The 15756-nt window shown below is 64.4% G+C and overlaps 1 protein-coding gene across 2 annotated transcripts in view; it reads right to left on the bottom strand.

Moving 5' to 3' along the window:
- Positions 1-3194: 3194 nt before the first annotated feature.
- DNMT3A (DNA methyltransferase 3 alpha) overlaps positions 3195-15756 on the bottom strand; it is a 48155-nt gene continuing 35593 nt past the window's right edge. For both annotated transcript variants that reach the window (XM_080390231.1, XM_080390230.1), the window contains exons 7-23: positions 9776-9988; positions 9499-9657; positions 9302-9409; positions 8662-8818; positions 8298-8447; positions 7978-8022; positions 7473-7552; positions 7188-7300; positions 6138-6321; positions 5958-6042; positions 5493-5638; positions 5143-5233; positions 4894-5042; positions 4700-4785; positions 4131-4200; positions 3765-3883; positions 3195-3629 (exon numbers count right to left, since the gene is read on the bottom strand). In XM_080390231.1, the coding sequence (XP_080246357.1) occupies positions 3488-3629; positions 3765-3883; positions 4131-4200; positions 4700-4785; positions 4894-5042; positions 5143-5233; positions 5493-5638; positions 5958-6042; positions 6138-6321; positions 7188-7300; positions 7473-7552; positions 7978-8022; positions 8298-8447; positions 8662-8818; positions 9302-9409; positions 9499-9657; positions 9776-9988 (2097 nt within the window). In that variant the 3' untranslated portion in view covers positions 3195-3487. The remainder of the gene's footprint in view (positions 3630-3764; positions 3884-4130; positions 4201-4699; positions 4786-4893; positions 5043-5142; positions 5234-5492; positions 5639-5957; positions 6043-6137; positions 6322-7187; positions 7301-7472; positions 7553-7977; positions 8023-8297; positions 8448-8661; positions 8819-9301; positions 9410-9498; positions 9658-9775; positions 9989-15756) is intronic.

Genomic DNA, 15756 nt, shown 5'->3' on the forward strand with positions numbered 1-15756 from the left:
TTTAAAAAAAGATGTGAGTCGGGTACGTTAAAACTGAACTTTTTCCCCAGGCATCCCCATGGTCCCCACCACTGCCAGCGGCTGCTGCGGAGCTGCCGATGTGCCCCTTGGCACCACCGAGCCGAGCCCGGCACTGCCCCGGCACCCTTCCAGTTGCACCATGATGGGAAACTGCTTCCTGCCAGCACTAGCCCGGGTGTCCCAGACGTGGGCACCCAGGGCGGGTGCAGGAGCTGCCTGGGACATGGCAATGCTGCACTGGCATCCTGTGCTACAGCGCCGGCTGGGACCTGGCCCGCAGAAAGTGCTGTGGGGCCAAGAGGGTCCCAGGGAAGTGCTGCAGGGTTGCACTGGGCCAGTGCAGGGCCCACTGGGACCCCTGCACACTGCTAGGCTCCCAGCTGGCACTGCACGGCTGTGCCAGGCTCGCCAATGGTGCTGCATGGCTGTGCAGGATCAGCACCCGGCACTGCAGGGCCGTGCAGAACCTGCAGACGGTGCCGCAGGGCTTTGCAAGGCTTGCACCCAGCGCTGCAAGGCCATGCAGGACTTGCAAATGGTGCTGCACGATTGTGCAGCACTAGCACCCGGAGCTGCAGGGCCGTGCAGGACTTGTGCTTGGTGCTGTGTGCTGTGCAGGACCAGCACCCAGCACTGCAGGGCCACACGAGACTTGCACCCAGTGCTGCAGTGCCAAGCAGGACCTGCAGACAATGATGCAGGGCCGTGCAAGATTCGTGCTTGGCACTGCAAGGACACGGAGTGCTTTCACTCAGTGCTGCAGAGCTGTGCAGTGCCTGCAGACAGTGCTGCATGGCTGCGCAAGGCTCATGTGCAGTGATGCAGGGCTCTGTAGCGCTTGCACCCGGTGCTGTGCGCCCCACAGGACTCACAATCAGCGCTGCAGGGCAGTGCAGGACCCATGCAGGACCCGTGAGCAGCGCTGCAGGGCCACGCAGCACTTGCACCTAGTGCTGTGGGCCGTGCAGGACCTGCATGCAGCGCTGCAGGGCCATGCACGGCTCACACCTGGTGCTGTCATGGCAGGTGGAACCCATGCACAGTGCCAGCAGTCCTGTGCCAGCCTCACTCCAGCGCTGCAGGGCAGCGCGGGATCCGGCCCCGGGACCAAGCCAGAGCTCACAGCTGCAGCTCAGCAACCAGGGCTGGGGGGCCACGTCCCGCCTTGCCTCCTTTACCACCCAGCAAAGCTGGGCCCCACGGTGTCCCCCACCGTGGCCACCCCGTGCCGGCTCAGCTCCCCACGCCACCCACACCGACAGAGGGGTCTCCAACCCCCTCCCCCCCAGTAGCACCAGGCGCAGTGGGGAGGTGGGGGGGCCCTGGGGCCACCCCTCACCCGCCCCTGCCGCCATCGGTCCCAGCACCTCTCAGCACCCTGGGGCCACCAGCGCGGCTTGATGCCAATTAGCCAGCACCCCGCACCAAGCGGCCAGTGGCCCCTGCCCGCCCGCGGACCCCCAGCACCTTTCACAGTTAGACAAGAGACGGCAACAGGCCAGAGACCCTCCATGAGCCTCTCCCGCACCGTAGCACCAGTCCCTGCCCCCACCGGAGCCCCTGCGCTCCGGCGCCAGGCACAGGCTCCGGCCACCCAAGTGGGCACCAGGGATGCAGGGCAATGCCCCTGCACCGAGCCAGACCCACCGACCTCCCACAGCACCCACAGCTGCCAGACAAGTAGCACCATCCACAGCAATGCCAGCACCTGCCCATGTCCTGCCTGCACGCACCACGGCTCCCCTCTGCACCGCCACTGCCATCACGGCTACCGGCCCCTGCGGCCACGGCTGCCCGTCCTCGACACCAACACCGCTCCTGCCACAGCATGCCCCTGCGCACACCTCGCGTGGCCACCCCAGAGCAGAGGCACGGGGCACCAATACGTCACAGTTGCTCCACAACCATGCTCACGGTTGTTCCACAACCACGCTCGGAGAAGCAATGCCCTGAGCCACCTGGTACACAAGGCAACGCCACAAGCAGCACTGGGGTCCCATCGTGGCTCACTGGGGCATCGCCCTCCTGCCAACCAGCCCAGCCCCATGGATGTAGCACCAGGGCCCAGGGACCCAGAGCCATCCCTGTCCTGTGCCAGAAGCACCCCAGCCATGCTCCGGCACCGCTCCGTCCCACACTTGCTCCCTGCCTGGCCTCCTGGCCCTGCCCGCATCCCTGCCAGCACAGCACCACCACAGCTTTCGGCAAGAGCCCTATTCACAGCACCCATGCCCCACGCCACCCCGGCAGACAGCACCTGCAGGCAGGAGCAGGCAGGAGCACCGTGCTGCTGCTGCCGGGTCGGCGGGGGGGACAACCAGCACCGGCCTGGCCGGGGACGCCACGTACACAGAAGAGCACCAGTACGTTTGTGCGCGTCATGAGCAGGTTGAGCAGCGCAGGCAGGGCCGGGCAGGGCAGGGCAGCCACCGCTGCCGCCGAGGGAGGCGCTTCCTTTTAGGACAGAAAAAGGTTATTGCATGACTCGGGATGGAGATGCTTCCCGCCCGGCCACCGCCCCGGCCCTCTCCCGCGCCGCTCGCTCGGAAAGGCCCGGCACGTAAGGCAACATGGAAGCTGATGTCTCAACTCACCCCGCTGTTTATAAGCACCATTATGAAGTCAGGTTGTACAGTAGTAACAGTACCTTTTATATATATATATATCTATATCTCATATCTATCATATATATATAAACTGTAAACAAGAGGTAACAGCGGCTTCTAGAATTTGCTTTCTTCAAGGTTTCCTGTGTGGTAGGCACCCAAAATACTGTAGAAAAGGTGTGTTGTGGTGTGTGTGTTCTCGGCTTCCCTGCCAGTTGGGTTGGCTCCATATCACCAGTGAACGGTGCTGGTGGAAAAGAGTGAGGCTCAGTCGCTGGGCGTTGCGGAGCCGGCCGAGCGCCTCCCTGCCGCTTCGTGCTCCCCCCAAGCTCGCCGGGCCGGTGGCGGGGGCCATGAGCTCGGTGCGCGCTCGGCGCAGATGGAGCGGGTCTCCTTCGCCTCCGCCTCTCCCGGCTGGGGTTTCCCGCTGCCGTTTCCCCTCCTCCGAGAGCAGAGCTGGCGACGGCGTCTTGTCTCGCCCGCTGCTCCGAGAAGCAGAAACCAAACCAACAGAAAAACCCAGCCAGAAAAGAGCGGAAAATTAAAAGGTTACCCAAAAAAAAATGGTTTTGGTTTTTTGTTTGTTTTCTTTTTTCGTTTCGTTTTTGTTTTTTTGTAGTTTTCGTTGGTTTTTTTGTGTTTTTTTTTTTAAATAGGCTAAAAGCTGAACATTGGAAATTCAGGAGAGGACACTGAACCCTTTTGCTCGGGGAGACGTGTGCTGGGTTCCCGTCGGGCTGCGAAATCCCATCTCTCTTCTGGGTGCTGACTCTTCTCTCATTCTGTGTTTTCACTTCTCTTGGCGTGGATGGTTTTGTTTCTGACTTGCTCCGTGTGTCACCAGTTCCTGTCTGTCTCTCTTAAACGCAGGCAAAATATTCCTTCAGGGGAGCAAAGAGATGGCGGATCACCGGCACGCTCCAGGATCTGCCTAGCAGTCTCTGCCGGGCCAGGCGGCTCATGTTGGACACGTCTGTGTAATGCACCGGGAAGCCAAAGACCCTGGAGGGACACGAGGGGAGGGGATGGGGAGCAGGGGGTCAGGGGGATGTGCTGGCCGAGGGACACGGCACTGCCGGCTCCCCCTGCCCCAGCACCCATACAGCCCTGTGGCAAGCCCTCAGCCGGCCACGGTACCTCTCCATCTCTGTGCACCACAGGATGTCCTCCTTTTCATTCATGAAGACGGGGAAATGCTGGTCCTTGCCCTGCTTGATGGAGTTGGAGCGAGTGGTGATAGTTCGCACTTTGCTGAACTGCAAGAGGGAGGCACAGGCTCGTCATGCTGGGGATGGTGGGATGGAGTTCCCGGCGCACCGGCTGCAGCCAGGCACAGCAGTCACAGGCAGGGTGCTCCCATCCCAGGGTGCTGGTGCCACTGCCACATCCCTCCTCCACCCTCACAGGAGTCTGGGACCACCAGGGACAGCGATGGGACTCCACCACCCCCTTGGCTGTACCATCCCCGCTCCCGCCACCTGCATCCTGCATGCTGAAGCTGACCTTTGCTATCCTGCCGTGCTCCAGGCACTCCTGCAGCTCCAGCTTATCGTTGACTGTGGACGCAAGTGGCCTGGGTGAGAGAGACAGGGTGGGCATGGGGTGGGCCCAGGCTGGCACAGCACCACACTGCCACATGAGCACTTGCACGGGTGCAGGGCAGCTCTCACGCTGGGCTTTGTGGGCATGCAGGGTGGGCAAGGGTGTTTCGAGGGGCTGCAGAAGCTGAAGGCAAGAAGCAGCTGATCCCTGTGGTAGCCTGCCCATGACCACCAGCCAGCCGTCTACCACCACTGCCACCACCTGGGAGGGACATGGACAGCAGGTCCACACACCCCACCAGCACGGATGGAGCAAGGACAGGACTGTCCTCCTCTCTATGGGCTTCAGGCTGTGCTGTCACCCAGTGCTCCCTTGTGAACACCTCCTGCTCTCGCCCACCACTGATGGGGATACCTGGGCTGGGGAAGGACCAGTGGCCAAGCAGGGGCTGCTGGCAGCCCTGGCTCCACAGCAGGCACAGCGCAGTGGCGGGCAGGTGAGTGGCTCGGCTTTGGGGGGCTCTCACTAACCTGTTCATCCCAGGAAGGTTCCCCCAGAAGTACCGTGCCCTGTGTGCTGCAGACACTTCTTTGGCATCAATCATGACGGGGTTGGACTGCAGGAAGGGAGAGAGGCAAGAAGTCAGCAGGGCTCAGCAGCCCACCACAGGAGCAGGACCCTGGGGGTCCGCAGGGCTGGAGGATGGCGACTCCCTAGCACTCACCTCCAGGAAGCGCGAGATGTCCCTCTTGTCGCTCACCCCCATAGCCACCACGTTCTCGAAGAGCCAGAAGAAGGGCCGGTCGTCACCCTCCTTGGGCCGGGCTTCATGGAGCAGGCGGTAGAATTCAAAGAAGAGCCTCCCGGTGCCCTCTGGGCAGGAGAGAGTGAGAGGGGCTGGCATCAGTGGTGGGGGCCAGCAGTGGGGGGCTGGTGGTGGGGGCCAGCCCCAGCCCAGCAGCGAGACACCTACCGTAGAGCCCCTTCCTGGCTGGGTTGACAATGGAGAGGTCGTTGCAGGGGCTCCCCCCGATCACTAGGTCGAAGGGGCCCCACTCCTGTATCTGCAAGAGGGAGAACCCCTGGTGAGGCAGGCGCTGGTGCCAGACACTGCCCAGGGAGGAGGATGCTGCCACCGGCTCAGGGGACATGGATACACAGGGGATGGATGGTGACCAAGCTCCCTGGTGGGATGGCAAGGCCGTGCTGGCAAAGCCAAGCACATGGGGAGATGCAGGACAAAGGACCAGTCCTGTCTTGGGGAAGAGGGCTGGGCACCGGGCGCTTTGGGGGAGCCGTGGGGGGCTGGCTGGCAGGACGTACGTGCTTCTGGGTGACATTTCGGACGTCCCCGACGTACATGATCTTGCCCTGGTGCCTCACCATGCCCACAGTGATGGAGTCCTCGCACACCTCCGAGGCGATGTAGCGGTCCACCTGGATGCCCAGGTCCTTCAGCACCAGCAGGCCTGCAGGTAGCGGGGCTGGTGTGGCTGGCGCATGGACAACCGGCCACCATCCATCACCCTCCCCAGACCCCCAACAGTGTACACCCCCTAGGGTCCTGAGGACACTGTGGGGGCTGCCCACAGGAATACCCAGCTGGGGGTCCCACAGGTGGCACAGGTCTGCCCACGCACCACTGACACCCCAATGGGTGCAGGACCCCCCAGCCCCAATGTTGGACAGTTGTGGGGTGCAGGCAGGCTGCTTGCTGCTGCCACCGGTCCCAAACACACCCCAGGGAGGGCCGATGCTGGGGCTGCTGGTCTGGGGACCCCCACCCACCTGTGGCGATGCCATCGAAGAGTGAGAGCACCCGGATGGGCTTCCTCTTCTCGGCCGGTACTGGTGGGTACACTTTCGGTGGGTCCTGAAAGCCACAGGGGGGCGTCAGGTGGGGAGGGGTGACATGGGGCAGTGGGGAGCCCTGCCAGGGCAAGGGGGTCCTTCCCCAGGGACACTCACAAACTCCTGGTCATGGTTGTTGGCGAAGAACATCTGGAGGCGTGAGGGCCAGTCCTCCCGCCGCCGCAGCAACCCGTAGACACCCTTATGGCCACACATGTAGCAGTTCCAAGGGTCTTCTTTGATGGCCGCCTGGGCTGCCCCCGGGCCCACCAGCAGGTCCACACACTCCACGCAGAAGCACCTGTGAGAGCCGGGAGCCAGCATCAGCACCAGGGCTGGGTCTGGTGCTCCTGGCAGCATCCCCGCTGTGGGATGCTGGGGAGTGAGTGCAGTTGGTGGTGGGAGGATGGTGCCCCCAGCATGGCCCCACTGCCCCAGCAGGATGAAGGCCAGGCTACAGCCGCGCCCCCTTTGAAAGTAAGTGGTAGGGGGGTACGCCGGGACTGGCAGCCTCACACCAGGACCTGCCACACTGCCCAAAGCTCCACCAGCCCCATGCAAAGACCTGCAAGGTAGGAACCGTGCCATCATCAAAACCGCCCAGCATCACACCAGCATTGCCAAAACCTCCCCAGCCCTGTGCCAGGACTGCAGCATCACTAGAACAGCCCAGCCCCAAACCAGGGCTGGCATCACCAAATTCTCATGCCACGTCTGGAGCACAGCCAAAACCTCCCCAGCCCCACATCAGACTGAAGAATCAGCAGAACTTCCCTACCCAAGCCAGGACTTGGGCATCACCAAAACTTCCCAGCCCCATGCTGAGAGTGTGACATTGCCAAAACTTTCCCCAGCCCCACACAAGGGTCAGGGCATCACCAAAACCTCCTCAGCCTCACACCAGGACTGCAGCTTCACCAAAATGCCACACTGGGACTTTGGCACCACCTCCTAGTCCTGTACCGAGATTGTGGCATCACCAAAATGTCCCAGCCCCACACCAGGACTGGCATCACCGGATCCCCATGGCAGGACTGTGGCATTACCAAAACCTCCTCAGCCCCATGCTGGCAGACTGCAGCATCCCCAAAATCTCCCTAGCCCCATGCCAGGACAGTGGCATCACTGAAGCCTCCCCAGCCCCACGCCGGGACAGCGGCCCCGGACCTGCAGCAGTTGTTGTTGCCGCACATGAGCACCTCACGGCCGCCACAGCAGATGGTGCAGTAGGACTGGTAACCGTCGTCGTCGTACTGGTAGGCGCACTCCAAGAAGCAATTCTGGGGGAGAGCCAAGGCATGAGTGTGGCACAGCCTGAGCCCTGCAGCTGGGATGCTGCTGCAAGGCCAGGCACCCAGCAAGGGCACTGGGGCAGCTCCCGGCAGAGGGGCCTGGCAGGGAGACCTCTGGCACTGGGTGTTTGGGGGACCCAGCTGTGCCTGCTCGCCGTACCTTGCAGTTTTGGCACATTCCTCCGATAAATAGAGGGTGCTCCAGGGTCACGTTGAGGCTCCCGCAGGAGATGCAGATGTCTAGGAGCAGGAGAGGAGAATGTTACCCCCAGGCTCTGCCAACCCCCGGTACCCTGGTGAGCCCAGCATGTGGGGAGAAGCCTGACCCCAGGCCACGTCCTGCTGCCGACCCTGGCAAATGCCCACCCCCGTGTCCGGGTCACACCGGCTTTGCCCCCCTCGAGCTGGGGAATGGCAGAGCTCTCCCCTCCCTCCTCAAGACCCAAACTGCTAGCATCACCAGGACAACCATCGTGGTGTGACCGGGGCCCAACTGTGGGCACAGTGAGGCAGGGCTCCCAATGCCTCCTTGCTCCAACCTGGCCCCCAACACCCGCTTCCAGCCCTGGGCAGCATCCCAGCTAGGGAGGGACCCTCCACCCCAGCCCCGTCCCTGGGGGCAGGATGCGTCCCAGCCCCAGAGCTGGGCACTGCCCCACACTCACCTTCAATGTTTCTGCATTTCTGCCGGACCTCGTAAACGAGCCGCTCTGGGGAGGGAGAGAGGTGTTGGGGAAGGGGGTCCTGTCCAGTACCAGCCCTGCCCTAGCCAGGTCCCCCTTGCACAGTCCCACAGGGGGACAAAGGGAAGGGCCCCCGCGATGGAGAAGGGGACCCGGCCACAGCAGCTCTCGCCCCCACCAGCCCCCCCGCCCCCACCAGCCCCCCATGGTGAGCACAGCCCTGCCAACACCAGGACCCAGCCCAGGCAAACACCCATGGAAAGGGGGAGGGGGGGGGGCATCCACGACCCCCCAGGTGGTACCTCGGGTGCGTTCATCGATGATCTCCTTGACCTTGGGCTTCTCTGTTGTGCTTTTCCTGGGTTTTTTGGCGGGTGGGGGTGGTGCGTAGGCAGCTGCTTCTGGCTCTACCCACATCTCTGTGTAAACTTCTTTGTAGGGGTTTCGTTCCTCTGCAAGGGGCGTTTGGTCCCGTTAACGGGGTTTCATCAGTGGGGTCCTGTTGGCCCCGCAGAGGGACCTGCCAGTCCCACAGTGCTTCCCATGCCCAAGCCCATGCCACCCCGGTGATGTGGATCCAATGGTCAGGGGTGCTGGGGACACCTTCCAAGGCCACCAAGTGAGTCCCTGTCCTGCGAGCAGGGCACCATGCCTCCCCTTGCTCACCTTCGGGGGGTTCCAGGCCCTTGGGTCCGGAGGGCTGGAAGCCACCCAGGGCCCATTCGATCATCTGCTTGTTCTGGATTTCCACCACCTTGGAAGTGTCCGTCTCATCGTTCTCTGGACATGCTGGGAAGATCTTCCCTGCTCTGCTGCTTGCCACCTGCCAGGGGAGCCGCAGGCACAGCCAAGCCATCACCCACCCACCCATGGGGGTCCCCATCCTCAGCTCTGACCCTGCACTGCCCAAGCAGGTAGCGCCCAGCCCCAAAGGGACCTACATGGTCAGACTCCCCTGCATTGCCCCACAAGAAACCCCCAACACCTCCCAGCACTACCAAGAGACCCCCAGAAAGCCAGGACCCCCACAGCACCACCCCACAGGGACTTCAGCAACTCTCCAGAGACCCCAACCTCCCCCCAGCCACCCCCAAAAATCTCTGGAGGGAGCCCCTGAGATCCCCCACCCTTCTGAGACACCACCTGGCTCCTCAGGATGCTGCTGGGTGCCACAGCAATGCAGAGCCGGATCCTGGCAGGGTGAACAGACATACAGCCTGCCTGCACCTGGCAGCACAGACCTGCACCAGCACCCATGTCCCCAGTCCTGGTGCTGGGGTGTCACCCTGCAGCCGCAGACACTCACCTGCAGCACCTCATAGATGGCTTTGCGGTACATGGGCTGCTTGTTGTAGGTGGCCTGGTGGAAGGCGCTGGCAAAGGAGCTGAGTGGCAGGAGCTTCTCCACACAGACCTGGGGGACAGGATGTGGCTGTGAGCTGGGGGGACACCTGGAGACAGCAGGTGCACAGCCCAGACCCCCACCCCACAGGTGCCACTTACCACCGAGAACTTGCCATCGCCGAACCACATCACCCAGCGGGTGCCCTCGGCCGCCCGGCTCCGGCCCGTCATCCACCAGGAGACAATGCGCCCGGGCCACCACGAGAAGCCGCGCAGCTTGCCCCACACCAGCTCGCCGATGCCAAAGCCCCGGCCGTCCTGCACGGTGAGTTGATGGGGGGAGTAAGGTCAGAGGCTGGTGGGGAACGGGCATCTGTGTCCCTGGGGGGCAGCAGACCAGCACACCCCCCCCTTTCCCAGCCAGCCCTGCCCTCACCTCGTACTCGGGCTCATCATCAGCTGACTTGGAGGTGTTCTTGTCCACGGCGTCAGCCACCACTGGCTCAGGCGTGGTGGCCACATTGGGTGAAGCTGGGTCAGTGGGCTGCTGCGAGGTGGGGGGGCTGGCCTCCTCCTCCTTCTGGGGCTCTGCCCGCGGCGTCTCCTCCACAACATTCATCACGGCAATCACCTTCGCCTTCTTCTCCGCCTGTGGGGGGGCACACAGTGGTCAGGGCAGGGCTGTGGGGCATCGCTCACCTGCAACCCCGGTGTGGGGGGCCCTGGGCCAGCCCAGCTTGGGGGGCTGCACCCTGGCAGTCCAGCTGCAGCCACCAATCGCCACCCTGCCTGGTGCAGCTTGGGGGGGTCCCCCGCGTTCCTGTGCCTCAGTTTCCCTCTGTGGCTGGGGTGGGGGGTGGCTTGGGGAGCATCTGCAAAGCTGCTGGGGGTGGCTCTGGGGAAGATGGCAACTCCCTGCCCCGGTTCTGCCCCCACCTGGGGGGTTGTCCCTGCTCCTGGCTCCTGGCCACCCCACGATGCCTGAGGAGTGATGGGACCAGTCCTGGATCCTTGCACATCATCCCGTCCCTGCCGGGACGGCTGGCCCGGCCCCGCTGCCACACGGGTCCCCAGTTTTCAGCCCCTTGGACCCTCCTGACCCACCCAAGGGTACCCCCAGCCCCCGCCCCGGGGTATAGCTCCATTCCCGGAGACCCCCGGCAGCCAGGCTCCTGCCAGGACCCATCCCGGGACAGCCCCAGCACCCCTGTGTCACCCTCCCGGTCCCCAGCCCTCCCCCGCCCCCGGGCCCAGTGTGCTGAGCGGCGCTGGCCGTGCCGAGCCGCGCCCGCAGGCTGAGCCGTGCCGTGCCGTGCCGCGGGGCCCAGCCGGGACACTTCAGCTCAACCGAGCCAGGACCAGCCTTGCCCTGCGGCCGGGAAGTGCCGGGATCAGCCGAGCCGAGCCGAGCCAAGCCGAGCCGAGCCGAGCCGTCCTCCCCACGGTGGCCACCTACCCATGCGGGCTGGGCGCCGCCGCGGGCCGGGCCGAGCCGAGCCGAACTGTGCCGAGCCGAGCCGGCAGGGCCGGCGGTTCTTTGTCTGGGCTCCCCGGGTCACATGGTGCCTCCCGGCCCGGCTGGTTGGCTGCGGCGGGGAGGGGCCGCGCGGCGCCGGGGGGACAGCCCGGCCCGGCCCCCTGCCCGCGGCTCGGCCCGGCTTGGCTCCGCTCGGCCCGGCCCGGCTCGGCAACTCGGCTCGGCCCGCATCGGCTCCGCTCGGGTCGGCTCGAGTGGGCGCCGCTCGTTGGTGTCTCTCACCGTGGCCCGGTGCCGCTCGGCTGGGCTCCGCCGTCTCCCCGGGCCCGCTCCCGCGCAGTCCGGCCCGGCCCGGCCCGCTCCAGCTCCTTCCCGCTCCTCAGGCCCGGCCCCAGGCAGCAGCGGGGGCTCCGCGCTCGCCCTGGCCGGCCCGCGGCTCTCAACGGCCTCGTCCGAGCTGGGCCGCGCCGCGCCGCGCCGCCTTTTATCCCGGGGCCGCGGCCCCACGGCCCCTTTGTGCGGCGGGACGGGGCGGGGGGCGGCCCGGGGGGCTCGGCCCGGCACGGCTGGAATCTGCCCTGAGGGCCCTGCCCGTCCGGCCGCGCTGGCAGGGCTGGCAGGGCCTGCCCCGAGCACCCCAGTGCCACACACCAGTTGGGGACCGGCTGGCACCAGTTGGGGACCGGCTGGCACCAGCTGCACCAGTGTGGCCCACTACGGACACTGGCCTGGGAGCAGCTGGCCTGGCTTGGCACATCTGCATGCACTGACACGGCACCAGTCTGGGACCACAGCACCCAGTTCAGTCCAGAGTCACAACAGCACTGGTCTGGGACCACAGCACCCAGTCCAGACCCACCAGCATACAACAACACAGCACTGGTCTGGGACCGCAGCACCTAGTCCAGACCCACCAACATACACCAACATGGCCCTGGTCTGGGACCACAGCACCCAGTCCAGACCCACCAGCATACAATGACACAGCACTGGTCTGGGACCACAGCACTCAGTTCTGCCTACCAGCACACACCAAACACAGCACTGGTCTGGGCCCACATCACCCAATTCAGCCCACCAGCACACACCAACACAGCACTGGTCTGGGGCTGCAGTCCCCGGTTCAGCCCCCAGCACACACCAGTACAGCACTCTGAGTCAGACTCAGCTGTTCCAGCCCAGGCCCACCTGCAGGCTGCATCCCAGCAGCTCCCCATCCCAGAGGCCATGGCGGACCAGCATGGGGACGGTGGGCTCCCTACCACAGGCTGCCCCTGCCTGTGGCTGCTGAGGTGCAGACCCAGATACCCCAAAACCGGCCCCCTAATGACCGCCTGTCCCCTAGCACATCCCCCAGTGCTGGCACATCCCTGGCATGTCCCCTAAGAGCCAGCTGTCCCACTGCACGAGAGCAAACACACCGCACAGCCCGTTCCCCTGGCTCTGGACCCCCAAGGCACAGCCCTCGACACCCAGACCCCCTGCAGCCAGGGTACCTGTCCCCGCAGCAGCCAGCCACCCCAAGGGCCATCCCCAGCAGTGACACTGCCTGTGCCATGCCGTGTGCCTGGACTCTTGTCTTAGTGGCCAGGCCAGGCTGGGCACTGCCGGCTGCAGCCGCAGGGGCTGTGCACGGTGTCAAGGCCAAGCACGGGCTCCACCGTGTCCCCTCTCCCACAGCCGGCGGCAGGTGGGCCCCCAGACTGGAGCACTGAGCTGCCGTGGGGCTCGGGCGGCCCTCTCACAGCACCCATGCGCAGGGTGCGGGTCTCAGCTGAGGCACGGGTGCCGTGAGGTGCTGCCGCTGCCCTCCTACCGTGGTGGGGTGTTTGAGGGCACAAGTTTTTCAACGATGCAGAGCAGAGCAGGGAGCCCATGCGGGAGCTGCCACCGCAGCTGTGACCGGACATGCTTGGGATGCCTGCCTTCCCCCCTCCCCGGCCTGTCCCCTGCCAGCCCCCCAGCCTGCTGCCACTGCCTTCCCAGACAGCCCTGGGCCAGGAGTCCCCCAGGACCCCCAGGCAGGAGATGTCCCACAGAGAGGTAGCTCCGGAGCTCCGGGTCCCCTTTGTGTTGCAGAGTGGAGGGGACAAAGCCGCTGATGGCTGTCACCCCCGGGGCATGGGGCTGCCCCCAGTGGGAAGGCTGGGGATTGTGTGCTAGCAGAGCCCTCTGGCCCGGCCCTGCAGACCCCCACCCAGGCCAAGGGGTACTGGGGCCGGTGCTGCAGCACCTTGGCTAAAACACCTGGCCCAAGGCTGCTAGCCCCCCGGGGACCCCCAACATCGGCTGCACCCCAGTGCCAGGCAAACAGCCTCAGCCTCTGGGGGTCACAGTGGAGTGATGGCAGCCCATGGGCAGCCTGTCCCCTCCAGCAACCCTTGGCCGTGCCAGACCTTTGGGGACCTGGAATAAAATTATCTGGACCTGAACTCAGCCCCAGCCAGAGGATGGGGTGGATCAGGAGCATGGCCGGGGGGGTGCAGCTGGCGCACCCTTGGGCAGGGACACCCCGGTGTGGGGCACCCATGGGGGCTGGGGATGTGGGAAGAGCCAGGAGGGACCCAGGGGCACCCGAGGAAGGCTGCAGCCAAGGAGGAGGCAATGGGGAAGAGGAAGAAAAGTGGAGGGGACAAAGCTGCCGGGTGCCACTGTGGGAGTGCTTCTGCTTTGTCCCCGGGGAGAGGCAGGAGTAGGGCAGAGGGAGGAAATCACCCATCCACTGGTCGTTATAGATAAACTGGAGCTCCAGGTGAAGGGCACATCCAGACGATCAACCCAACGCCTGCCTTCCTGCGCCTACAGACACAGGCAGCTCTGCCCAGCCCCTGCTCTACCTCCACGACCATCCTCATTCCCATCCCCATCCCTGTCCCTGTCACCACCACCATCCCCGTCCTTGTCCTTACCCCACCCCCACCTTCATGCCCTCCCCATCCCCATTCCAAGTCCTTGTCCTTGCCCCACCCCCATCCTCATTTCCATCCCCATCCTCATCTCCATCCACTGCCCCATCTCCATCTCCATCTTATCTTCATCCCATCTCCATCTTCATCCTACCTCTGTCCCCTGCCCCATCCCTTCCCCACCCTAGCACAGGGTAGGGGCTCACCGCTGACACCAGGGCCTGGCTGAGGGTGTCCCAGCACAGACGGGCAAGGGACAGTGCCCAGAGCTGTACATTACTGTTCCAGCTGCAGCACTGGGGCTGGTGAGGGGCAGCGATGGCCCTCGGAGGCTGCTGGGGGTGAGGAAGAGGAGGGAAGGCTAGAGGGGACCACGCTGTCCCTGTCCCCACTGCAGCAGGGCTGGTGACCCTAGCTGAGCTGCTGGGACCCTGCCAGGCAGCCTCTGCCCATGCCAACAGCGCTGGCGTGCTGGGGCATGGGTAGTGGGTGTCCCTGCCATGGGTGGCACGGGGTTGTGCCCAGTGCCTGGCAAGGGAAGCCCTGACACCGTCCAGGGATGAGGAGTGGCCATGCCTGGCCAAGGGGACAGTGCCAGCCTGCTGCACTCACTAAAAATATGCCTCCGAGCTGACTGATTACAGGTCTGGGGACCTCAGCAAGCAGGAAACAGCCAGTGCCAAAGGGCTGCAGTGTGGCGAGACAAGGGCTGGGGCCATGCCATGGGGGTCCCTTCCCGGGGAGGGCTTCCTGTCCCCCAGCCCTCCAGGACCCTGGCACCATCGAAGAAGGAAATCCCTTGGGGGCAGAGCCAGTGCTGTACTGTGGCACAGCCAGCACCGCGGCTGGCACAAGGAGCTCACTGGAGGGAGGGAAAGGGTATGGCTCTCCCCGTGACGGAGCCACAAGGGCTGTGGGTGGCATGGCCCATCCCCAATCCTTGGGGACTCTGTCGCTGACACCACCAGCAAGTGACAATTGGTGCTGGGCATGCCGCTTGCTGGTGGTTGTCAGCTGCGATGCGGGGAAAAAGGCTGATCCTGCCTGAAAACATTTCAGGCTTTCTCCCGTAATGAAAAGAAAACACTTATTCTTATTAGAAAAATAACGGAAATAAACGCGGCTAAATTCAGCATTGTTTGAGAATGAGAGACTCCTCAAAAGAAGCATTTTGACTTTTTTAGCATTTTTTCCCAATTATTTTTGGCTGACAAGTGATTCTGGCTGACCTGAATCTGCATTTGTTTTGGTGAGTGAACCTTATGTTGGAAAATTGTTACTCAGTGGCTGCAACCACCAACCTCCCCGGCCGCGCTGCGCCGCAGTTTGCCCCACATGCTCCACATGGCACAGCATGGCCAGCAGCTGCCTGCACTGGCCGGCACACAGTGTGGGCAGGGGCAGGGGGCTGTGAGGCTGGGGGCTGCCAGGGCAGTCACCGCTGCCCCATGGCCTGCAGCGCAGGGGTCCATGCATGGCACCGGTGGCTGCTGCACTGCTGCACCGAGGGCTGCGCCGCGCTGTGGCGGCAGGCGAACGCCTGCATGGCTGGTGCCCCCCCTGCCCTCCCCGCCTCTTGCAGGGCAGGGGCTGCAGGCCCTGACCACAAGCATGATTTTGGCAAACACGGCTCCTGGCACACAGCCCCAGTGTGCGCGGGGTGCCCACCCTGGCCGGGACACCCCACAGGAAACCCACGGCTCTGCCAGCCCACCCTGTGCCTGGCTAAAGCTCTGCCCGTGGGCAGCAGCCACACTCAGCCCCTGGGGCTGGCGGTGCTCCCCCCATGCCGCTGGCTGCCAGCTCCACTGGGGTGGTGGGACCCCCTGTGCCCACGCTGGCCACCCCAGGAATTGCTGATCCACAAGATCCCCTGACATGGCCACCCCAGCTGTGCCAGCTGTGCCCTGTACCAGCCATGCCCTGCGTGGTCCGTGGAGACTGTGGCTGTGCCAGCCATGCCCTGTGCCCCGTGGGGACACTGTGGTCATGCCAGCCATGCTCTGCGCCCCACAGTGATAGATACTGTGGCTG

This window comes from Falco punctatus, assembly GCF_963210335.1.
Source record: "Falco punctatus genome assembly, chromosome: 5".
NCBI lineage: Eukaryota > Metazoa > Chordata > Aves > Falconiformes > Falconidae > Falco > Falco punctatus.